The 25,674-nt window shown below is 43.8% G+C and overlaps 2 protein-coding genes across 4 annotated transcripts; one reads left to right on the forward strand and one right to left on the reverse strand.

Annotated features, from left to right (window-relative positions):
• The first annotated feature begins 1,963 nt into the window (after positions 1-1,963).
• Positions 1,964-12,855, forward strand: naa35 (N-alpha-acetyltransferase 35, NatC auxiliary subunit). Of its 2 annotated transcripts, none has more exons than XM_064956276.1 (23): positions 1,964-2,083; positions 2,684-2,812; positions 3,182-3,215; positions 3,372-3,486; positions 3,659-3,733; positions 3,840-4,007; positions 5,741-5,807; positions 5,920-5,963; positions 6,214-6,264; positions 6,736-6,819; positions 7,017-7,131; positions 7,266-7,444; positions 7,602-7,661; positions 7,743-7,849; positions 8,064-8,130; positions 8,371-8,469; positions 8,590-8,768; positions 8,868-9,013; positions 9,119-9,186; positions 11,840-11,980; positions 12,133-12,255; positions 12,341-12,421; positions 12,503-12,855. In XM_064956276.1, the coding sequence occupies exons 2-23, from the start codon at positions 2,692-2,694 to the stop codon at positions 12,560-12,562; spliced, it is 2,184 nt and encodes a 727-aa protein (XP_064812348.1). In that variant the 5' UTR covers positions 1,964-2,083; positions 2,684-2,691; the 3' UTR covers positions 12,563-12,855. The 2 variants fall into 2 exon arrangements, with proteins under 2 accessions (XP_064812348.1, XP_064812269.1); XM_064956197.1 differs by having other exon boundaries at positions 1,966-2,083; positions 3,369-3,486.
• golm1 (golgi membrane protein 1) lies at positions 12,826-23,627 on the reverse strand. Of its 2 annotated transcripts, XM_064956405.1 has the most exons (11): positions 23,429-23,626; positions 20,497-20,631; positions 19,909-20,085; positions 18,942-18,996; positions 18,699-18,801; positions 18,434-18,551; positions 14,768-14,966; positions 14,350-14,517; positions 13,947-14,111; positions 13,618-13,728; positions 12,826-13,556 (listed from the first exon to the last, which is right to left on the reverse strand). In XM_064956405.1, exons 2-10 carry the CDS (start codon positions 20,623-20,625, stop codon positions 13,619-13,621), a joined length of 1,224 nt encoding a protein of 407 aa, XP_064812477.1. In that variant the 5' UTR covers positions 20,626-20,631; positions 23,429-23,626; the 3' UTR covers positions 12,826-13,556; position 13,618. The 2 variants fall into 2 exon arrangements, with proteins under 2 accessions (XP_064812477.1, XP_064812556.1); XM_064956484.1 differs by having other exon boundaries at positions 12,826-13,728; positions 23,429-23,627.
• Positions 23,628-25,674: the final 2,047 nt, after the last annotated feature.

Genomic DNA, 25,674 nt, shown 5'->3' on the forward strand with positions numbered 1-25,674 from the left:
TGGAAGGTCTATCCAGCTGAGGGTGGGGAAGTCTATCAGGCCTGGTGGATAATGGTACACCACAGGGGAACGTGATTAGTTGTTCTCTGTTCTCAATCCTCCTCCTGGGCAGCAGGTAGCCTAGTGGTTAGAGCGTTGAGCTCGTAACCGAAAGGTTGCTGGATTGAATCCCTGAGCTGACGAGGTAAAAATCTGTCGTTCTGCCCCTGAACAAGGCAGTTAACCCACTGTTCCCCGGTAGGCCATCATTGTAAAAATGAAATTGTTCTTAACGGACTTTCCTAGTTAAACAAAAAAAATGTGTCATACATAGTCAGGAAGCTACATGAAGCAATTGATGAGGTAGAGTGGTGGGCATTAATGTGGAGATTCAGGTTCCCTGTAGAGAAAACTCAGACAGTGTTCTTTACCAGGAGGAAGGTGGGAGATGAGGATTATATGGGAAAAACTTGGAGTATACCCAGGTTCCTTGAGGTATACTTTGACCCTAGACTAATCTGAGCACAACAAATTGAGAAAGTGTAAGAAGGTGCTAAATGTGATGGCTGTCTGACAGGGAAGGAGTGGTGGGTTGGGTGTTCCTCATTGATCCGAACTGTAACAGACTATGGCAGTATAGCGTATGGTTCGGCAGCCCGGACCTCATTGGAAAGGCTAGATGTCATACAGGAGCAAGGATTCAGAACATATAGTGGGGCGTTTCGGACGTCCCCAGTGACTGCACTACAGGTGGAGATGGGAGATATGCCATTGCAGATTAGGAGACAGTAGCAGGCAATGAATTATTGGGTAAACCTACAAGGACATGGGGTGTCTCGTCCTGCGAACAGGATTTTACAGGCACGCTGGGAACATGAGCAAAGACAGAACACAAGCTTTGGGTGGTGGGTAATACCCAGGCGAAGGGGATGGGACTGTATGGAAGGGAGTTTAGTCCAACGGTAGCTATTCCTGTAAATCCACCATGGCTACTCCCGCTTCCAGTAGTTGATCTAGAAATGTTGGAGAGACTACAGAAAGATAGAGAGGGTGTTGATCCATCTGATTTGTTTAAGATACACAGTATGCAGACGTATCAGGATTTTGTTGCCATTTACACAGATGGTTCAAAAGATCCAAGGACAGGACGTACTGGGTCAGCATTTGTAGTGCAGGAATGGGGCGGAAGTCAGGAAATGTATAACTGATCATATAGCTGTATACATGGCAGAGCTGATGACCATACTGTTGGCCTTGCAGTGGGTGGAGGAAGTCAAGCCAGACAGAGTAGTTATTTGCTCTGATTCATGTGCAGTGTTAGAGTCTCCAGTCCAGCTCACGTAGCAGACAAGACCTGCTTTATGAGGTGCTACAAACCTATGGCAGGATTAGACAGATGGGTTGCAGATAAGATTTACTTGCGTCCCAGCTCATGTGGGGGTGGAGGGGAATGAGGCAGTTGATTTACTGGCTAAACAAGCACTTAGTAGTGGGGATGTTGATGTTGTAGTTTCAACGAGCAAGGCAGAGGCAAAAAGCCTGATATGGACAGTGATGGTGTAGAGATGTCAGGAGCAGTGGAATAGTGATACTAAGGGCAGGCATTTATTTCAAGTACAAAGGAAAGTCGGGGAGGGGAGAACGGCAGAAAGGGACAGAAGAGAGGAGGCTATTTTTTACAAGATAAAGGGTGGGACACAGCCAGTTGAAAAAGAGCTTAAATGTGATAGGAAAGCATCCAACAGGAAAGTGTGGTTATTGCCAGGAAACAGAGACTGTGGAGCTGGTACTGCTACAGTGTGGGCAGCATCAGAGGGAAAAAGAGCGGCTGAGATCTATGAGGGAGAAGGGGATACAGGAAATTAGTTTAAAGAGTATTTTGAGAAGAACATCATTAGATATAGTCTCACATATATTGTTCTATTTTTTTTTAGAGCAACTGGGCTGGCAGGTAGGATTTAGTTTCTCCCTGTCCCTGGCTCACACTCCAGTACAGTAGATGGCGGTAATGCACCATCACGTTGGATGCCAACCGCCGATAAACCCCGCCGAAGAAGGAGGAGGAGCCTCGGACAACTTTCTAGCAGCGCTAGCAGTTAGCAAGGTATGTAGCTATGTGATTTTACAACGAAAAGATCCCATCAAATGTCCCCAAAATATGCCCAAATGTTTTATGCAATTTGATTAATATGTATGATTAAACATTTGTGTTGATGCAGAGAGACCCAAACTAGTTAACGTTAGCTAGCTACAGTATCGTCAATATTAGCCAGCTCGACTGATTTATTATGCTCCAGCTCGGAAAGAATCGTAGCAAAGATATTTAGCATAACTAGCTATTAACACTGGCTAGCTAGTGCAATGACATTAGACTCCGGTGCCTCATTACAAATTGCGGTTAGCTAGTTATCGTATTGAATGAATCCACAGACCTCACAGTCAACTCTGACTGGCAGAAATGATAGCCTGCTGAGTTCCCCCTGGACCTTCCCCCTGTGACTGAGTTGTACTCCAATCAGAACCCATATAACCTTGTTTTACTCAAATGATGTTTGTGAACAACGTACATGTAAACGAACACTGTATAGTCTCAACACATGGGTAAAATTATACATTTGATATCATGGATGGTCAGTCCTTGCATCAATAGCTCTATACATTTTTATCTTATTTGAATTTGGCAACCTACTGGTTTTACTTTCAGCTGTAACCATGGTGATGAAGTCATCAGTAGAGGATGACGATGTCGGATGGGGATTGGGTGTCCCAGAGAAGATGAGGAACAATACAAACTGGGTGGACATTACACATGAGTTTAAAGGGGCATGCAAAGGTACAAACTCAGTGTGCGTGTGTCTGTCTGTGAGTTCTGTTACATGCGTTAACACCGTTTGTCAGGATGTGCTGATGATTTGAATTGTGTATCGGGGGTTTATGATACTTGTTCTTCTCATTTGTTTGCTGGACAGTTCTGAAATGCCTTCCCTGTTAAATCAGGTTTCTCATCAAAAGATTGGTGTAAATCTGCACAACCAGTAAAAGAAAGGCCAATACAGTAAAGTAATTCTTAATGTAGACCCAGTGATTTCAGCTGTGTGGGAATTTGGTGCCACCAGTCTGAAATGCAAGCTGGATGGCACAGGTTAGCATAGTTCAGATGACTGAGTACTCTTGTATTTGTTTTCTCATGTTGTATTTACAGAGCTCAACCTTGGGGAGTTGCTCCATGACAAGTTGTGAGTGTTTCTGTTTGTTTCTCACACTGTTCTCTATGCCATTAATTAAAATGTGCTGTGTTAGTGAAATACTGAAGTGCCGCAATATACATGCATCTATCTATCACTAGACAACACACACAGCTTTAGGTCTTTTAATGGCAGCGTTTTCAGCAGGTTTGGCCTGTTCGAGGCTATGTCTGCCATTGAGATGATGGACCCCAAGATGGACGCAGGGATGATTGGTAATCAGGTCAACAGGAAAGTCCTCAACTTTGAACAGGCAGTCAAGGTATGGCTCTGATTCCTGGAGTTTCAGACTGAAATGAAAATGTTGGTTTTATGTTGAACCTTTAGTGAGGGGCATTATAGTCCATTAAGTCTCTCCCCCACCTCTCCTTTTCCTCTCTGTCGCTCACGCTCTCTTCTCCTTTTTTGTCTCTCTCCTCTCTTGCTCTCTCCAGGATGGTGCTATCAGAGTGAGGGACCTCAGTCTTCCTGAGCTGATTGGGATCATGGACACCTGTTTCTGCTGCTTGGTCAGTTGAATTTCTTTATCAATACCAAACTGCATCAACCCACTATGCATAATAATTACCAATCAAAACAAACGTAAGTAGTTTTAAGTTGTTTGTGTGTGTGTAGATCACCTGGCTGGAGGGTCACTCCCTAGCCCAGACAGTGTTCACCTGCCTCTACGTCCACAACCCCGACCTGATCGAGGACCCTGCCCTCAAGGCCTTCACTCTGGGCATCCTCAAGGTGTGCGACATCGCCCGCGAGAAGGTCAACAAAGCCGCCGTGTTCGAGGAGGTAAGACGTTTGGTCTCTTTGGGCTTTTGCACAGAACACATTCTCTATCACTCACACACTCTGTCATGCCAAATAAATTAGCAAGACACCACCAACAGATCTGGGACCAGGTTAACAAACTGTCTCTATACCTCCTATAGTCCTGTAGTTTGACTGTGTCCCATCGACAGTGCATTCGGAAAGTATTCAGACCCCTTGACTTTTTCAACATTTTGTTACGTTACTGCCTTATTCTAAAATAGATTACATTGTTCCCCCCCCTTATCAAATTACAACAATTCCCCATAATGACAAAGCAAAAACTGTTTTTTCAAATATTTTTGCAAATGTGTGTATATATATAAAACTGAAATCACATTTACATAAGTATTCAGACCCTTTACACAGTACTTTGTTGAAGCACCTTTGGCAGTGACTGCAGCCTCGAGTCTGCTTGGGTATGATGCTGCTAGCTTGGCACACCTGTATTTGGGGGGTTTCTCCCATTCTTCTCTGTAGATCCTCTCAAGCTTTGTCAAGTTGGATGGGGATTGTCACAGCACAGCTATTTTCAGGTCTCTCCAGAGATGTTCGATCGGGTTCAAGTCCGGTCTCTGGCTGGCCCACTGAAGGACATTCAAAGACTTGTCCCAAAGCCACTCCTGCGTTGTCTTGGCTGTGTGCTTAGGGCCATTTTCCTGTTGGAAGATGATCCTTCGCCCCAGTCTGAGGTCCTTAGCGCTCTCGAGCAGATTTTCATAAAGGATCTCTCGGTACTTTGCTCTGTTCATCTTTTTTTCGACCCTGACTCGTCTCCCAGTCCCTGCTGCTGAAAAACATCCCCACAGCATGATGCTGCCAATTAAATCTTGGTTTCACCAGACCAGAAAATATTGTTTCTCATGGTCTGAATCCTTTAGGTGCCTTTTGGCAAACTCCAAGCAGGCTGTCATGTGCCTTTTACTGAGGAGTGGCTTCCGACTGGCCACTCTGCCATAAAGGCCTAATTGGTGTAGTGCTGCTGAGAATGTTGTCCTACTGGAAAGTTTTCCCATCTCCACAGAGGAACTCTGGAGCTATGTCAGAGTGACCATCGTGTTCTTGTTCACCTCCCTGACCTAGGCCCTTCTGCCCGATTGCTCAGTTTGGCTGTATGGCAAGTTTGGTGGTTCCAAACTTGTTCCATTCAAGAATGATGGAGGCTCCTGTGTTGAGGACCTTCAATGCTGCAGAAATGTTTTGGTACCCTTCCCCAGATTTGTGTCTCAGACCTCTATGGACAATTCCTTTGACCTCAAGCCTTGGTTTTTGCTCTGACATGCACTGTCAACTGTGGGACCTTATATAGACAGTTATCCAAATCATGTCAAATCAGTTTAATTTACCACAAATAGAAACATCTCAAGGATGATCAATGGAAACAGGATGCACTTGAGCTCAATTTCGAGTCTCAGGAAAGGGTCTGAATAAATATGGTATTTCTGTTTTCTTATTTGTAATACATTTGCAAAAATGTCTAATAACCTGTTTTCTCTTTTGTCATTATGGTGTATTGAGTGTAGATCGCTGAGTAAAATGTTTTACTTAATCAATTTGAGAATAAGGATGTAACTTAACAAAATTTGGAAAAAGTCAAGGGTCTGAATACTTTCCGAATGCACTGTATGTCCACTCCTAGGTCTTCTGATCTGAAACAACGCTTAGTTTAGTTCTAGGTATAATATTTAAGATCCTGTTCTATGTCCTGTCTCCAGGAAGATTTCCAGGCCATGACGTACGGCTTCAAGATGGCCAACAATGTGACAGACCTGCGGGTTACAGGTGATTTTCATGTCGTGGCTTAAGTTCCATGTTTGGCATTGCAGGTATAAAATAATAATGTTGTGATGTGTGTGCGCCAAGTTAACTTTATACATGTCAATGGCACCAACAGGTATGCTAAAGGATGTGGAGGATGAGTTACAGAGGAAAGTTAAGGTACATGCATACTACTGTCTTCACCATCCACTTACACTCTCACAACCGGTGCGAATATAGCTAACCAGACTCTGGCAAAGTGACGAAATACATGACTAAATAATGTATCTGATACTTAGCTGAGATGGCCGCTAGTGTATACAACTCTTTGTGCCACTAACATAACTCCACAGCTCGTCCGTCACGCGTTCTCCTCTTCCTCGCTCTCCTTATCCTCTTTTTTTCCCCCTCTATCTTTCATCTCCTGTAGAGCACACGCAGTCGCCAGGGTGAGCAGCGGGACCCGGAGGTGGAGTTGGAGGTAAGACTATCAGTCACTCGGTTTCTGAGTATATCAACCAGTACACCCCATCATCTCTCCCATCCAATAGATGCGGTAAAGCTGTCAATGGAACTCAAGCTAAATCTGTGTCCCTACAAAGATACTGAGAGTACAAAAACATTAGGAACACCTTCCTAATATTAACAATTTGTCGGGGCATGGACTCTACGAGGTGTCAAAAGCATTCCACAGGGATGCTGGCCTTGTTGACTCCTATGCTTTCCACAGTTGTCAAGATGTCCTGTGGGTGGTGGAGCATTCTTGATACACAGGAAAACTTAGTAGCGTTGCAGTTCTTGATAAACTAAAACCGGTGCGCCTGGCACCTACAATAAGGGATCATGGATTCACCTGGTCAGTCTCATGGAAAGAGCAGGTGTTTAATGTTTTGTACACTGTATAGTGTGTGAGAGACTTGTTATTAACCTGTTTCTCTGCCTCCTTTCTCAGCATCAGCAGTGTTTGGCACTTTTCAGTCGGATCAAGTTCACACGCCTTCTACTGACAGCGCTGATCGCCTTCACGAAAAAAGAGGTAACACAAATAAAATGTTTTCATAAAGCATCAACAGATGTCAAAAAGTGCTTATACAGAAACCCAGCCTAAACCCCAAAGAGCAAGCAATGCAGATGTAGAAGCACACCACACACTTTTTAGCTTAGCTTTACTAAAAAAGGAACAAATGGTTGATTCATTTGATTGAGCATGTGATGTCATGTTGGCTCTGTCAGACCAGCTCAGTGAGTGAAGCTCAGAAACTCATGCAGCAGGCGGCAGATCTCCTCCCAGCCCTCCGCTCCAGCATCGAACATGGCATTCAGTCCCAGAACGATACTACTAAAGGAGGTAACACACACACACACTCCACAATGGCACCTAGGCCCAATGTGTCACTCACTACCATAAAATGAATGCTTCACTCACTTAGAAAAACTCTAACCGCAAGTGAACCACTCACAGTTCTGAACCCTGCGTTCCAGATCACCCGATCATGATGGGGTTTGAACCACTTGTGAACCAGAGACTGCTGCCACCCACCTTCCCCCGCTATGCCAAGATCATCAAAAGGGAGGAGATGATCAACTACTTCAGCAAGCTCATCGACCGCATTAAGACCGTGTGCGAGGTCATCAACACAACTAACCTTCATGGAATTCTGGTACTACATCTGTAAATACAACAAGAATAATTTTGACAATACTATTGTACTTCAACATTACTGTAATATAAAATTCTGACAATACTTGTATAATGGTTTGCCTGTTCAAGCATTTGTTAAAGGTTGTAGTAATGTTGTTTTAATATTCTGCTTTCAGGACTTTTTCTGTGAGTTCAGTGAGCAGTCCCCCTGCGTCCTCTCCAGGTCTCTGCTGCAGGTAAGGAACATTCTCCCTCATGATTGGTGCATCTGGACAATTCTCGGATCCAGTTCTGATGAATACCCTCCCTGTCTCTAGACAACGTTCCTGATCGATAATAAGAAAGTGTTTGGGACCCAACCAATGCAGGACATGATCAAAGATGCTCTGAGGTACTTTGTCAGCCCACCAGTGCTCTCCTCCAAGTAAGTCATAGAAGATTGGAGTGCTTCTTTCTATGGCCCTACCTTCAAATGCATCCTTCCTTCCTAGAAGTCGTTAGAGATCTGAATTGGTATTTGTATATGGTGGCATTCTTACGTTCAAATATCTCAAGGAAATAAGGATGCATTTGAGGTATTTGAGTTCAAGATCTACCTCTGTCTTTGAAACTGACTGATCCATGCACTGCCTCTGCAGGTGCTGCCTATATAATAACCACCAGGCCAAGGACTACATTGATTCCTTTGTCGCACACTGCTCGAGAGTAAGTTACCTGGCTGCATTCCAATACACCTTCTCTATATTAATGCCACAATCCTTCATTTGTTTTTTTTCCAGCCCAAATGGCATCCCCTCCACTTGGTTAGCATAAGGGGAAATGTAACCACTCAAATGCATAGATCAAGCTGTGGCTCTGACAGTCCTTGATATCAACATGATAGTTGTAAACATACTCCATCGTTTGGGAACAATATTAAAACAACCCAGGACTGTTTCCCTGCAGCCCTTTTGCAGTCTCATCCAGATTCACGGACACAACCGCGCTCGGCAGAGAGACAAACTAGGCCACATCCTGGAGGATTTTGCCACACTGCAGGATGAGGTGTGAGAGAGAGACCGTATGCATTGCTGTTTAGCGATGTAAATTATCTAATGTGGGTGTGCTCGACTGTATGTTGCTGTTCTCCTGTGGTTGACTGTGGTGTGGGGGCGCCCCCTGCAGGCAGAGAAGGTGGACGCAGCGCTGCACAGCCTGCTGATGAAGCTGGAGCCCCAGAGACAGCACCTGGCCTGCCTGGGCACCTGGATCCTCTACCACAACCTGCGCATCATGATCCAGTACCTGCTCAGCGGCTTCGAGCTGGAACTCTACAGCATGCACGAGTACTACTACATCTACTGGTGAGTGTGTGCCATGTGTACACTTGACCGATTTGTGCCGTAAGAAAATATGTTCGGTGTTCACTTGATTGAGGAATGCTTGACTGAGGTGGTGTGTAGGTATCTGTCAGAGTTCCTGTATGCATGGCTCATGTCCACTCTGAGTCGGGCGGACAGCTCTCAGATGGCTGAGGAGCGCCTCCTGGAGGAGCAGCAGAAAGGACGCAGCAGCAAGAAGACCAAGAAGAAGAAGAAGGGCCAAGGAGGTCAGGATTACATCACAGTATTTACATTTAATTGAATCCATCTGGTACTACACTGCCGCCACCCAGCCATAACATGCTCCTCAATAAGAATGTGTTTGCCTGCAGCTCGCCCCCTCAGCAGAGAAATCACCATGAGCCAAGCCTACCAAAACATGTGTGCTGGCATGTACAAGGTAAGTGTACACACACACTTGTCCTAAACATATACTCTGTCCTGGCTCAGTTGCAGTCCCATTTTCTATCAAGACTACACACATAAATCAAATCTATTCATATAGCCCTTCGTACATCAGCTGATATCTCAAAGTGCTGTACAGAAACCTAGCCTAAAACCCCAAACTGCAAGCAATGCAGGTATTGAAGCACGTTGGCTAGGAAAAACTCCATAGAAAGAAACCAGGCTATCGAGAGAGAGAGAGAAAGAAAGAGAGAATGAGAGCATACTTAAATTCACGCAGGACACCGGATAAGGCAGGAGAAGTACTCCAGATATAACAAACTGACCCGAGCCCCCGACACAAACTACTGCAGCATAAATACTGGAGGCTGAGACAGCAGGGGTCAGGAGACACTGTGGCCCCATCCGATGATACCCCCGGACAAGGCCAAACAGGAAGGATGTAACCCCACCCACTTTGTCAAAGCACAGCCCCCACACCACTAGAGGGATATCTTCAACCACCAACTTGCCATCCTCAGACAAGGCTGAGTGTAGCCCACAAAGATCTTCGCCACGGCACAACCCAAGGGGTGGCGCCAACCCAGACAGGAAGATCACATCAGTGACTCAACCCACTCAAGTGACACACCCCTCCTAGGGACAGCATGAAAGAGCACCAGTAAGCCAGTGACTCAGCCCCTGTAATAGGGTTAGAGGCAGAGAATCCCAGTGGAAAGAGGGGAACCGGCCAGGCAGAGACAGAAAGGGCGGTTTGTTTCTCCAGTGCCTTTCTGTTCACACTCCTCCACATTCCTGGGCCAGACTACACTCAATCATATGACCCACTGAAGAGATGAGTCTTCAGTAAAGACTTAAATGTTGAGACAGAGTTTGCGTCTCACATGGGTAGGAAGACCCTTCCATAAAAATGGAGCTCTATAGGAGAAAGCCCTGCCTCCAGCTGTTTGCTTAGAAATTCTAGGGACAATTAAGAGGCCTGCGTCTTGTGACCGTAGCGTACGTATGTACGGCAGGACCAAATCAGAGAGATAGGTAGGAGCAAGCCCATGTAATGCGTTGTAGGTTAGCAGTTAAACCTTAATCAGCCCTTGCCTTGACAGGAAGCCAGTGTTGGGAGTCTAGCACTGGAGTAATATGATCAAATGATTTTTTTGGTTCTAGTCAGGATTCTAGCAGCCGTATTTAGCACTAACTGAAGTTTATTTAGTGCTTTATCCGGGTAGCCGGAAAGTAGAGCATTGCAGTAGTCTAACCTAGAAGTGACAAAAACATGGATTAATTTTTCTGCATCATTTTTGGACAGAAGGTTTCTGATTTCTGCAATGTTACGTAGATGGAAAAAAGCTGTCGTTGAAACGTTCGTCAAAAGAGAGATCAGGGTCCAGAGTAACACCGAGGTCCTTCAGTTTTATTTGAGATGACTGTACAACCATTAAGATTGTCAGATTCAACAGAAGATCTTTGTTTCTTGGGACCTAGAACAAGCATCTGTTTTGTCTGAGTTTAAAAGTAGAAAGTTTGCAGCTATCCACTTCCTTATGTCTGAAACACAGGCAATTTTGGGGCTTTACCATGTTTCATTGAAATGTACAGGTGTGTCATCCACATAGCAGTGAAAGTTAACATGTTTTCGAATGACATCCAAGAGGTAAAATATATAGTGAAAACAATAGGTCCTAAACGGAACCTTGAGGAACACCGAAATGTACAGTTGATTTGTCAGAGGACAAGCCATTCAGAGACAAACTGATATCTTTCCGACAGATAAGATCTAAACTAGACCAATGTGGTGATCGATGGTATCAAAAGCAGCACGAGGACAGATGCAGAGCCTCGGTCTGATGCCATTAAAAGGTCATTTACCACCTTCACAAGTGCAGTCTCCGTGCTATGATGGGGTCTAAAACCAGACGGGAGTTGCTGCGCAACAGCCTTTTCTAAAATTTGACAGGAATGGAAGATTCAATATAGGTGAATGGGGTGGCTGGGTAGCTTAGTGGTTAGAGTGTTGGACTAGTAACCCGGAAGGTTGCAAGTTCATATCCCCGAACTGACAAAGTACAAATCTCATTCTCAGTCATTCTGCCTCTGAACAGGCAGTTAACCCACTGTTCCTAGGCAGTCATTGAAAATAAGAATTTGTTCTTTAACTGACTTGCCTAGTTAAAGGTAAAATAAAATAGTTCATATTTTCTGGGTCAAGGTTTGGCTTTGTCAAGAGGCTTTATTACTGCCACTTTTAGTGAGTTTGGTACACATCCAGTGGATAGAGAGACATTTATTATGTTCAACATAGAAGGGCCAAGCACAGGAAGCAGCTCTTTCAGTAGTTTAGTTGGAATAGGGTCCAGTATGCAGCTTGAAGGTTTAGAGGCCATGATTATTTTCATCATTGTGTCAAGAGATATAGCACTAAAGCAATTGAGTGTCTCTCTAGATACTAGGTCCTGGCAGAGTTGTGCAGAATCAGGACAACTGAGCTTTGAAGGAATACCTAGATTTAAAGAGGAGTCTGTAATTTGTTTTCTAATAATCATGATCTTTTCCTCAAAAGAAGTTCATGAATTTGTTACTGCTGAAGTGAAAGTCATCCTCACTTGGATGGTGGATGGACACACACACTGAACTCCTGTCTGTTGGTGCAGACTATGATCGCCCTGGATATGGACGGAAAGGTGCGGAAGCCGCAGTTTGAGTTGGACAGCGAGCAGGTGCGATACGAGCATCGCTTTGCCCCCTTCAACAGTGTGGTCACTCCCCCGCCAGTCCATTACGTCCAATTCAAGGTACAGTAGTATTACCAACCATTGTTAGCTCTGATTGTATGCATCTGGTTGACTTAAATTGCAGACATGCTGCATAGAATAGCTCAGGAATTACATGTTTATAACGGAGATTAAAAAGACGACCTGTGCCTCTCGGTTTATGTTGGCTGTAGGAGATGTCTGATCTGAAGAAGTACAGTCCTCCTCCTCAGTCAGCTGACCTCTACATGGCAGCCAGTAAACACTTCCAGCAGGCCAAACTGATCCTGGAGAACGTCCCCAGCCCTGACCCAGAGGTCAGTAAACCTTTTAACCACTAATAGTTTGAGGTTGTGCCTCAAGTTTGTGGGTCTAAATGTTTTTTTTTTTTTTACATTGCAGGTAAATCGCATCCTAAAAGTGGCCAAACCCAACATTGTGGTCATGAAACTACTTGCCGGCGGGCACAAGAAGGAGACAAAGGTAACAATGGGAGGAACAAAATGCACTACAAAATATATTGGGAAATTGAAACATTGAACAAATGGTACTCCCCATTTCTAGGTACTACCGGAGTTTGATTTCTCCACTCACAAGTACTTCCCTGTGGTCAAGATCATCTGAATCAGAGCCCTGCATTACTATGACAACTCGTACCCACCTCCCTGACCCGGTCTCCGTACACCAACTTTTTCCATCTGCGTAACTGTGGTCGGTCGCTATGATAGGACAGAGGGAGACAGTGTCTGAAGTTGGTTGACCAGGACAAGATCATCCTTTACCCAATTGTCTTTTTGGTCCTGACCCACAAAGGACTACAAATATCAGACATCCCAAAGGACAGAAGAACTACATCCTTCACAATACCAAAAACAAACTTGTCCAACTATGGTATTAAAATGATTTATTTTGTCATCCTTCTGTGCTACATTCCCTCAATAAAAAAAGATTATTTAACAGTTCAGTAAGCAACAAATCCATTGTAACAATCTAAATAGAAAAAAAATCAAACCTGTGTTCAACCATAATTACCATTTGAGTCGGCTATAAAAAAACTAAATAATATCTGAAACATTTACAGTAGTGGGTCTGCCTGGTGCACAGAGGCCACTTTTACAAAATAGTTATTCTATGATGAGCAGGACACATGACCATCAAGCTTAGACTATGCAGGGTTGAATGATCCCTGCCAACATATCAAATTATGAAACAAAAACCTTATTCACATTGTCATACAGCAGGACATCTCATTTTCTATTGGTTTATGAAACTACTGTAAGAACTGCTAAGTGTAACTAACTGCACATTAAGTCATTATCAAGACTAGTGTGAATCGGAGTACAGTTCTCTAACAGCACGATCTGGGATGTTATCACAAACTGTCATTTCACCCATGGTTATAGCAGTTCTGAAATCCAAAGTCTGTTTTCCCGACAAAATATACATTCACTGCAGAAGACTTGAGTATATTAAGGCGAACCGTGAGATGCTTTCACTGAAAGAGCAGAAGTCTTACACAGACGGTAGTCTTGACAACAGTTCTGTTGAGGAGCTGAAGTCCCTTCCTGATTCGGTAGTGGATTGAGGAGGGTCTTCTCTCCCACCTTTCTCCAACCACCTAACAAGACCAAAAATTAGATGTATGTATATCACTAAAACAGACTGTGTGTGTGTGTTACCTCAGAACTGAGCGAGCTCTGCCTGTTTGTCAGCCTCAAACTCTCCTTCGTTCTCGTCGTCTCCGTTGTAGTCCGCCAGCTCTTCCTGCATTTCCCGTTCAGCCTCCTTATCTACGAGTGAACACATCAGCATCTTTACTATACATTAGAGCTGGGACTATACCAGTCACTTATCGCAGGCATTTTGCTGACTTCATTCATTACGATAAGTATCCTTTACTAGAGAAATGTGAAGTTCGGTTAGGACCTCCCCTCCCCATACGAGTGTGACGGTAGGACCCTCCCCCCATGAGTGACGGTAGGACCCCCCTATACGAGTGTGGCCCCACCTATGTTCTCAGCCATCTGGTTCCGTTGGTCTGGGTCGACCCCGCCCACTATCGGCTTGTCTGCGTCGTAATCCTCCTCAGGATCCTCCACCTTCTCCTGACCAATAGGAGCCTCTTCTTCCTTCCACTGGCTAAGCTGAATGTCATCAGCACCAGGGTCGGCATCTGGAGGGGAAAAAGATTGGCGTTTCCATTTCTCACATCGGACTCTGTAAAGGCGCAAACCTTGGCAATACTAGGTTTCACTATTTCCCATTTTAGATACTTTCTCACACAGTACACTTTTATAATTATGGCGGGACAAACTGGCTTATCCTCCCTGGACTTGTGGAACGTCTGGTCTGGAGGAGGTTGTACAGTTTCTGAGATGGTGGGTGCAGGGTTGAGGCTGTGCGAGTCATACCCTCTATCTGAGGCTCTCCTCCATGTGTGTCCATCACCTCCAGCTCCGTGTCCTCGGTCAGGTTATTTTTCCGGGGCTTACTGGCCCCCTCTACAGGCCCCGGTTGGTCCCCCTTAGCATCAGCGGAGGGCAGGGACTCTTTAGGGGATAGCGCAGGAGTGTCGAGAGCTAGACAAAGGGCAGCATCCAGTTCGTGTCAGACAGCAGACACATGTCAGCCTCTCAGAAGCAAAACTACCAATTCAAGACATGTTGTACTTGCTTAAAGGGTAATGGTGAATATGACTGTGGTAGAAATGGTGTGTATGTAATGTCATGTCAAAGATGAGTTGATAAGGAAGTGGTAGAGCTGGTATGAAATTGTCTAATTGGCCCAGATCCTTCCACCCTCAATGAGAGCAGCCATCTTGTCCTGTACCTTTGTCTACTGCGATCTCATTGGTCTCCAGCTCTGAGGTTTTGAGGTCCACTGCAGGACCTTTGGCTGCTGATGGTTCAGGGGCGTGGCCGTGGACAGGAGTAGTCTTAGTGTCATCCAGCCCTGCCTTCCCAGGCCCCTCTTTATCTGGCACGCCCACCTCAGTGGAGCCAATTTTCTGTGTGGGTGCTGCATTTGTCTGCAGGGAAAATAGTCAAAGTTGTATCTAATTTCATCTTGTGTATTTTTTATTTACCAAACAAAACCACTTATGACAGCGGCAAGTCAATGTATTAAGTCATAAGACAAATTGTGCTTAAACACATCATTGTATTTTTCCTTGTCTATATTGAATGCATAATTTAAACATTCACAGCGTAGGATGGAAAAAGTATGTGAACCCCTAGGCTAATGACTTCTCCAAAAAGCAAATTGCTGCACTGTCGGAACTAGAAGCAAACACATTTCGCTACACCCGCAATAACATCTGCTAAACCAATAAAATTTGAATCAGGAGTCAGCTAACCATGTCTTGAACAAAAGATCTCAGAAGATTAAGAATTGTTGACTTGCATAAAGCTGGAAAGGGTTACAAAAGTATCTCTAAAAGCATTGAAGTTAATCAGTCCACGGTAAGACGAATTGCCTATAAAGGTTCAGCACTGCTACTCTCCCTAGGAGTGGCCGTCCTGCAAAGATAAATGTAAGAGTACAGCGCAGAATGCTCAATGAGGTGAAGAATCCTAGAGGGTCAGCTAAAGACTTACAGAAATCTCTGGAAACATGCTAACATCTCGACGAGTCTACGATACGTTAAACAAGAATGGTGTTCATGGGAGGACACCACGGAAAAAGCCACCGCTGTCCAAAAACATGGCTGCACGTCTGAAATGCGCAAAAGAGCACCTGGATTGGCAAAATATTCTGTGGAACTAAAGTTGTGTTGTTTGGAAGGAACACATTACTATGCGGAGAAAAGGCAAAGCACCAACATCAAAACCTCATCCCAACTCTAAAGTACGGAGGAGGGAGCATCATGGTTTGGGGCCTGGACAGCTTGCTATCGTTGGAAAAATGAATTCCCAAGTTTATCAAGACATTTTGCAGAATGTAAGGTTACCCATCTGCCAATTGAAGCTCAGAGGTTTGGTGATGCAACAGGACAACGACCCAAATCACAGAAGTAAATCAAGAACAGAATGGCTTCAACAGAAGAAAATACACCTTCTGGAGTGGCCAGTCAGATTCCCGACTGTAGCATGACCTCAAGAGTAGTTCTCGCCAGACATCACAAGAATATTGCTGAACTGAACCAGTTTTGTAAAGAGGAATGGTCCAAAATTCCTCCTGACCGTTGTGCAGGTCTGATCCGCAACTACAGAAAACATTTGGTTGAGGTTATTGCTGCCAAAGGAGCGTCAACCAGTTATTAAATCCAAGGGTTCACATACTTTTTCCACCCTGCACTGTGAATGTTTACACAGTGATTTACATTTTAATTTAGAATTGTTTGTTTTATTAGTTTAAGCAGACTGTTTGTCTATTGTTGTGACTTCGATGAAGATCAGATCATGACCAATTCATGCAGAAATCAAGGTAATTCCAAAGGGTCACATACTTTCTGACCACTGTGCGCACACACACACACACACACACACACACACAGGTCAGCCAAGCTATACTTCATGATGTTCAGGGTCTTTTATCAGTGGTGGATGGATACAATGGTGAACTAAACTCAGTACGTCAGATTATGGAAATTGTGTTGGTACTTTTGCCAGGCAGCCACTTCAGGGTCATGTCGGGTAAATGTTCTGATTGTGAGTCAAATCCCTGGATGTACTTAATGGGGGATAGGTAAGGTCTACGACAGGGTTCCCCAACTGGCGGCCCATGGCCCAAATTATTTTCTTTGGCCCCTCAAGTTGAGCAAAACATTGTTATAGCACCAAGTGATTTTAATTTTGTTTAAGAATTTCCACACGTAATATAGACATGTGATTGTATACAAATGTAAGCAAGAGGTGAAATATATACTGCTCAAAAAAATAAAGGGAACACTTAAACAACAATGTAACTCCAAGTCAATCACACTGTCCACTTGGGAAGCAACACTGATTGACAATAAATTTCACATGCTGTTGTGCAAATGGAATAGGTGGGGACCACAGACCACTTCAGACCACTTCTCAGTTCCTATGCTTCCTGGCTGATGTTTTGGTCACTTTTGAATGCTGGCAGTGCTTTCACTCCAGTGGTAGCATGAGACAGAGTCTCCAACCTACACAGGTAGTGCAGCTCATCCAGGATGGCACATCAATGCGAGCTGTGGCAAGAAGGTTTGCTGTGTGTCAGCGTAGTGTCCAGAGCATGGAGGCGCTACCAGGAGACAGGCCAGTACATCATGAGACGTGGAGGAGGCCGTAGGAGGGCAACAACCCAGCAGGACCGCTACCTCCGCCTTTGTGCAAGGAGGAGCAGGAGGAGCACTGCCAGAGCCCTGCAAAATGACCTCCAGCAGGCCACAAATGTGCATGTGTCTGCTCAAACGGTCAGAAACCGACTCCATGAGGGTGGTATGAGGGCCCGACGTCCACAGGTGGGGGTTGTGCTTACAGCCCAACACCGTGCAGGATGTTTTTAATTTGCCAGAGAACACCAAGATTGGCAAATTCACCACTGGCGCCCTGTGCTCTTCACAGATGAAAGTAGGTTCACACTGAGCACGTGACAGTCTGGAGACGCCGTGGAGAACGTTCTGCATGCAACATCCTCCAGCATGACCGGTTTGGCGGTGGGTCAGTCATGGTGTGGGGTGGCATTTCTTTGGGGTGCCGCACAGCCCTCCATGTGCTCGCCAGAGGTAGCCTGACTGCCATTAAGTAACGAGATGAGATCCTCATGAGACCATATGCTGGTGCGGTTGGCCCTGGGTTCCTCCTAATGCAAGACAATGCTAGACCTCATGTGGCTGGAGTGTGTCAGCAGTTCCTGCAAGAGGAAGTGGCTGGACTGGCCCGCCCGTTCCCCAGACCTGAATCCAATTGAGCACATCTGGGACATCATGTCTCGCTCCATCCACCAACGCCACGTTGCACCACAGACTGTCCAGGAGTTGGCGGATGCTTTCGTCCAGGTCTGGGAGGAGATCCCTCAGGAGACCATCCGCCACCTCATCAGGAGCATGCCCAGGCGTTGTAGGGAGGTCATACAGGCACGTGGAGGCCACACACACTACTGAGCATCATTTTGACTTGTTTTAAGGACATTACATCAAAGTTGGATCAGCCTGTAATGTGGTTTTTCACTTTAATTTTGAGTGTCACTCCAAATCCAGACCTCCATGGGTTGATAAATTTGATTTCCATTGATAATTTGTGTGATTTTGTTGTCAGCACATTCAACTATGTAAAGAAAAAAGTATTTAATAAGAATATTTCATTCATTCAGATCTAGGATGTGTTATTTTAGTGTTCCTTTTATTTTTTTGAGCAGTGTATTTGTCAAATATGATCCGTTTGGGCTTCTTGCGGTCAATTTGCAGTCTACAAACTATTGTGTTCCGGCCCCCCGACCATCCGCTCAAGAAAAACCTTGTCCCACAGCTACATCTAGCTGATGATCCCTGGTCTACGATGTGAGCGTTGAACATGATTACCGGTTTACCTGGGAGGACACTGCTGGGTTCTTCATCTCCAGTTTCTTTTGAACTTCCCGCTTGGCTGCAGCCACCTTTTCAGCACAGTCCTCCCTCTGTGCTAGTATCTGAGTGTTACACTGAGTCCTATACAAACACCACATGTTATTACTTGCACATTAAGATTTGATAAATTACCTCTGACAAGGTCACATAAGACTCTAAATGTGTGATGTATGATTATGTCATACACGTTCCATAAATGGCGGGACTGTGTATAATAGAGGGCCTTACATGTCATAGGTGAGTTTTTTGTTCAGGGTGTTAAGATTGCCTTGGCAACTCTGGAACTCTTTCTGAACTTTACCCAGGTCCTCATTTAGCTCATTTAACTGACCTGCAGAGACAAATTCACAGGTAGTATTAAGTCCTGGGGATAAAAAAACAATACACTTTGGATTAAGAGAGTGAGATTTCACAACACTAAAGACAGAAAAGAGACAGGTAGGCAGAAGCAACAAAAAAAAAGCATCTTACTTTTCAGGTCCTGTATTACTTTGGTACTGGAGGATATATTTATCAGTTGGCTTGCCTAAAGGAAAACAGACATGACTCATTTTTTTGGGATCTGTGTGTGTGAACCCAGTAGGTACTCAGATGGTCACAATTCCCTTTCCATGCTGCCATGGTATCACACCTTTACTGGGAATTCACACACAAACACACTCCATAAACAATAGGTACACTTATCTATGGACGAAGGTACCTATCTGAGGGAGCAAAACTCAGGACTGGCTACCAGCAAGGTGGCGTATACAGTATGGGCAACTTAGTACAGTCCTCGATCACAAAGAAACTGATAGCACTAATTAGAGGCCACATCTTGGCAGTGTAGATTATTATTATTTTTTACATTATCAAGCCAAATTCCTGCAGATTTCTACATGGAGCTGAGAGGAACGTTCAAAATTACAAAGTGAATTTTCTGCAATTCTACACAGTTTGCCATGGAGCTGAGAAACTGTTGCCGTTTTAAAGCACATGTCCTGCAATTCAATGCATTTTACCATGGCTAATGCGGTGATCCTTTACTGCTAAATTCCTTGTTTTTGGAATTTTCAGTTCTTCCAGTCTATCTTTTATTTAGGTGATTGTAAAATCTCAAAGATTATTAAAGAAAAATATATAGGCAAATTATATTTTCTACATATTTCATCTGGTTTTAGTCATTTAAGTTTAGTGTTTTTCCAGTCTGAAAATGTATCATTTTTTTATTACACGGTTTGGACTTTTGAATGGCAGAAAAATCCCTCGCACTGATTCAATGACGTTTAGAATATACAAATGTGTTGATCACACTTTACATGTTGCATTGTCCTGAGGGCTGCATGTTGGTGAAGAACTGTGTGTGTGCAAGTTAGAAGTGGTGTTGTGCTCAGGTGTGTATTATGCATCCATCTATGATGCAGTGCTCAGGTGAGTACACTCCAGTACAGTAAACTACCTTTTCCTGGCTACAGGTGTTGTGGACTCCCTCCAGCCTCTTGTTCAGGCTCTGCATGCGGCTGCTCTCCTCTTTCAGCCGCTGAATCTCTTCCTGGAACTCGTTCTTCTTCACCTCCACTGCCCCACGCTCTGACGCCGCCCGACGTATCTGCGCTTCCAACTCATACAGCTTTGTCTGCCCGCCACCACAGCACACACAGGGTCAGAGTAGCATCATTCAAAACAAAGGCTTAGAGAATCTTTGATCACTTAAAAAAGCGGTACAAAATTAGCTTACTCATTCTACTCTATGACATGGCCCTTGTTCTAATCACATACTTCAGCTTACCATATTCATTAATCTAAACAGCTTGCCTTTCTCCATACAACTTCTCCAACTGGCTCGGCCTCGTTTCCAATCCACTTCAAAAACACGGACTGTAACCCTGGGATTAGTTTATGCCCTTCTCTAAACCTAAACCCTAGCCCCAGCCATTAGTTACACCCCCCCCCACACACACACACACACACACACACCCCACGTAAACAACACAGATTAAATATCTTGGTTTAGTTATAAATATATTTGATTAAAGATCACACACACCTGTAACTCCAAGTTCCGTGAGTTCGAGACCCAGTAGTTGAAACCCAGGACGAGGACACAAGCGATCAGAGCACCAATCATAAGAGGAGGAGACCGCCCCCCTCGACGACCATTACCCAACCCCCCCATTGCCTCCTGAAGACGAGAGTGAGAGACATTGGTTAAACACCTACAAAACAGGGCCCTAGTGACCACAGGGCATAAAAATCTATCATGCAGTTCAGTGAAAGGTTAAAAGGGATACATGAGGATTTCGGCAATGCAGCCCTTTTCTACTTCCCCAGAGTCAAGATCTACATGAGTATGTCTCTGCGTGCAGTTTGAAGGAAGTTGTTAACTAGCGTTAGCCAAATGACAGAGTCTATGGTAACTGCTAACATGCTCGTATATACGATGGATTTCCAGTCATTGTGCTAACACTAGTTAGCATTGACTTGCAAAACTACCTCTAACGTCCCTCATACTGGATGCAGAGACAACATAAAAATTGTATCCATGAGTTCATCCGACTCTGGGAAACTAGATAAGGGCTTCATTGCCAAAATCCAGAAGTATCCCTTTAAATCTGCGTGTCTACAGTCCTTGGTGGGTGTGCTGTGAAATAGGTTTGGGTAGACCTTTTTTACATTAGTTCTTTGCAGAAGGTTTCGGGTTTCTTGCATGTCATAAACTGTTGTGCTCAGGTCTGTACTGTGTGTCTGCCTCTCAAGTTAGTCAATGCAAATAACTGGTACAGGAACAGTTTTATTAGTATCCGGAATTATAGGGAGCTGATAATGCATGAAACCAACTCAACTGGAAGAGCATGCAAATCATGAATCATGCTTCACGATTAACAAATTACCTACCTCTGTCAAACCATATCTACATAGGTAATGATAGCTATCCGATTAGCTAGCTAACAATACTGCTAATGGGGCTAGCTCAAACCACGGTAATGTCAGAAGAAAGTCGGCACCTCAACATACTGAATAAGTAAAGGGATGGTTCCATGTTTCATGAGCTGAAATAAAAAAAATCCAGAAATGTCCCATATGCACAAAAAGTTACTCAAACTGTGCACAAATTTGTTTACATCACTGTTAGTGAACATTTCTCATTTACCAATGATAATCCATCCAACTGACAGCTGGGGCATATCAAAAGGCTGATTAAACAGCATACTCAGTACACAGGTGCACCTTGTGCTGGGGACAATAAAAGGCCACTAAAATGTGCTGTTGTGTCACAACAATGCCACAGATGTCTCAAGTTGAGGGAGCGAGCAATTGGCACGCTGACAGAAAATGTCCACCACTGCTGTTGCCAGAGAATTGAATGTTAATTTCTTTACCACCAGCCTCACAACTGCAGACCACGTGTGACCTCCACATCCAGCTTTTTCACCTGCGGGATCGTCTGAGAACAGCCACCCGGACAGCTGATGAAACTGTGGGTTTGACCAACTGAATAAATTTTGAAACCGTTTCAGGGAAGTTCATCTGCATGCTCATAGTCCTCACCAGTCTTGACCTGACTGCATTTCGGCGTCGTAACTGACTTCAGTGGGAAAGTGCTCACTGGGACGCTGGAGAAGTGTGCTCTTCACAGATGAATCCTGGTTTCAATTGTACCGGGCAGATAGCACTTTGGCGTTGTGTTGGCGAGCAGGTTGCTGATTTCAACGTTGTGAACCGAGTGCCCCATAGTGGCGGTGGGGTTATGGTATGGGGAGCCATGAGCTATGGATAATGAACACAATTGCATTTTATCGATGGCAATTTGAATGCAGAGATACTGTGACGAAATCCTGAGGATCACTGTCGTGCCATTCATCTGCCGAGATCACCTCATGTTGTTTCAGCATGATAATGCACAGCCCCATGTCACAAGGATCTGTACACAATTCCTAGAAGCTGAAAATGTCTTCCACTGGCTGCATACTCACTAGACATGTCACCCATTGAGCATGTTTAGGATGCTCTGGATCAACGTGTACGACAGTGTGTTCCAGTTCCTGCCAATATCAAGCCACTTCCACTTATCTTCAATGGATGTGCGAACAACGTTTCACAGGTCACAATCAACAGCCTGATCGACTCTATGAAGGAGATATGTCGCGCTCCATGATGCAAATAGTGGTCACAACAGATACTGACTGGTTTTCTGATCCATGACCCTACTTTTAAAAAGGTATCTGTGACCAGCCTATGCAGATCTGTATTCCCAGTCATGTGAAATACGTAGATTAGGGCGTAATGAATTTATTTAAATAGACTGATTTCCTTATGAGCTGTGAAATTGTTGCATGTTGCGTTTCCATTCTTGTTCAGTGTACATACTACAAGGACAGTAAAACAACCAGTTGAGCAAGCTAGCTCGAGTAAGAGACTCATAACCTTGTACGAACCATCCTGATCTCGCGAGCTCACATTGTTTCGCGTCAAGGTATCCGCAAAGTCAGAATGGTTCGTACGAGACTAAGCGCTTTTAGCAGTAGCTGATTAAACTCAACGATATGGGTTATTGTGTGGCCTAATGTATTGGTCGCTAATTAGGTCAGATTAATCTGATTTGTTTAAAGTAATTAGAAAACACTGATCCGACATGATAAAAAAGCCTATTTTTGAATAGTTGACAGAACAGACAAATTAGTTACCTAGTTGTGGCTAAAACAGCAAACGTTAGCTAGCGCTAAGCATGATGTAGCCAAGTTATGACGTTAGTAGCTAGCTAGAATATAATATCTGGAAATGGTTACAACTTTAGCTTAGCGAACTATGATATTTTGAATCAGTGAAATGTATTCTGAAAAGTGAGGGAGCAAATCTCAGGACATCAACATCTGAGTCTGCCTCTGATAAACAACTATGTGCCACTGATTCATGTACAGTAGCCAACCTTTATGCTAGCTAACAACAGTTAAAGCTAGCTAGATGTTGACAAATCTTACCTGAAAGCCGCTTCACTGTTTAAGCAAGGATATGTTTTGACAGTGAATGATCCGTTCAATTTATAAGCTAGCTACGAGACTCTTTACATAGCTAGTTCAATTAATATTCAGCACTGTTGCAGTCTGATTTCCATTCTCGTTGGGAGGGGGAGGAAGCTGTGATGTTTAGCTGGCTTGCTTGAAAACAAGGAAGTGGAGTCAAGTGATGCCAACACTGCAACAAGGGTTAGTGCTATTCGATTTCCTTGGGATGTCCAGAACTTACTTCAATTGGGTAACCTCAAGAGGTGGTACGTACCCAATATCCCGGATACCACCGATCCTGCTAAAAGTAGCAGGCAGCCATCTATGGAAGCTTTATCAGCCCTTTTCTGCAAGTAGTAGTCCAATGGAATGTGTATACAAGCACGTTAGAGACAAACAAAACAAGAAAATGGCATGGGTGCCAAATTGAAAGGACATAGTTTATCAACTACCTTTTAGTACAATATATATTTTTTTCTCCCACACATTTTGAGGAGAGGACACTTCTGGTTTTCATTATTCCCCTCTAATCAATGACGCCCTTTGCGCACTACTGCGCTAAACCATAGAAATGGATAGCAGTGGTAGAAACAGTACTCCATTGTCATACTTGAGTATAGGTAAAGATACCCTAACCCTACTATTATGTTGCGGGTCAATTTGACCCATTTCCACTTTTGAGTTGTCTAAAATACTAGTTAATGTCTCTTTTTCTCCATGGATTTAAATGAGTTTTCCTCATTTTAGGTCATGAACTGATGTGTAGATGTAGATTTTGTATACAAACATGTTGTGGGTCATTTTGACCTGGAGAGGCTTTCATCTGTATAGATATTTTCTCAGGTACAAATTACACAAGTACATTTGATGTATTTTGTTTTGACTGGTTCTGGTTGCATTTTTATAATTATGTTTGGATGAAAATGAGCTTTCCCAAGCATCTCTTTCTTTGCGCGAGATCAGCAGATCTTTGACGCAGACACTCAAAAACGAGCTCCAAAAGATTTTCAGCGAATGAAGCCTAATCACAAATTCTGGACTGGGACAGTAAATTAGAAGAGGTTTCAGAGACAGATGACATTTCAGAGACAGAGGACAATGCTGTTGATGATCCAGATTGTGAATTTTTCTTTGGTGAAGAGGATTCAGGGGAGTCTGCCATACCATCCCCTCCATCAGATGAGAGAGCATGCAACAACCATCACCCAGAGAAGAGAGGACATGGAAGTCTAAAGATGGTCATATAGAATGGACACCATCACCACAAAGTCAAGGTAGACTGTTAGCTTCCAATGTAATCCAAATTGTTCCGGGGCCTACACGATTTGCTCTGCCCCCCTTGACAAGACAGTAAAACCAGCACCACTTGTGTAGAATGCAATAAATACACCTGCAGAAAGAACACATGTGACAAATAAAATTTGATTTGATTCAGGTACATTGTGTTCAACATGTGGAGAGAAAGACTGAAGGGATCATTTTGACCAATAGGGTAAATTAACACCTAAGTGTTACTGTTACTGGGAAATACAAGAAAAATGTATACTTGGGTAAATAGAAAATGCTTGTTTGTGAGAAGGAAATATGTTTAACAAATATTGAGTTTTTGAAATCAAATGTTGTATTCTTTTTGAAAAGTCTGACAAGACAAAATAAAGTTTGGGCTATTTTTAATTTATTCTTTGACTGTCATGAGTGTGTTTAAACTGTGCGGATCAATCTGACCCATACCACAATGGACATACTTATTTTTCAGCAAAGCACAAGGGTTAATAAAAAATTTAAAAGTCTAAAAGTATTTGGTTTTAAATGTTATTAGGTACAGTGGTAGAAAAAAACTCAATTGCCATATGAGTAGAAGTAAATGCTATTTATAAAATTCCTTATATTAAGCAAACTAGGTGGCAAAAAGTTGCAGCAGAGTAGTCAACCCTATGGCAAAAATGTATGTCCTGAAGGATGCCATTGATGGACATCTCAGTCCATCACCATACCTTGGGTACCTTTTAGAAAGCATGGTGTACCAACTCAGTCTTGCACCAGAGGACAATCTGTTTAGAGTGAGGTCAATAACTACACGGACTCTTCTGGGTCAAATCCATTTGAAGAACTGTGCAAAGCTGCACTCACTGCCCTCTCCTTGCCACACTCAAATGCGGAGGTTGAACAGCTGTTCAGCCAAATGAGTGTCATCAGGTCAAAGTTAAGAAATAGTGTCACTG

The sequence above is a fragment of the Oncorhynchus masou genome, chromosome 1 (assembly GCF_036934945.1).
Source record: "Oncorhynchus masou masou isolate Uvic2021 chromosome 1, UVic_Omas_1.1, whole genome shotgun sequence".
Classification (NCBI taxonomy): domain Eukaryota; kingdom Metazoa; phylum Chordata; class Actinopteri; order Salmoniformes; family Salmonidae; genus Oncorhynchus; species Oncorhynchus masou.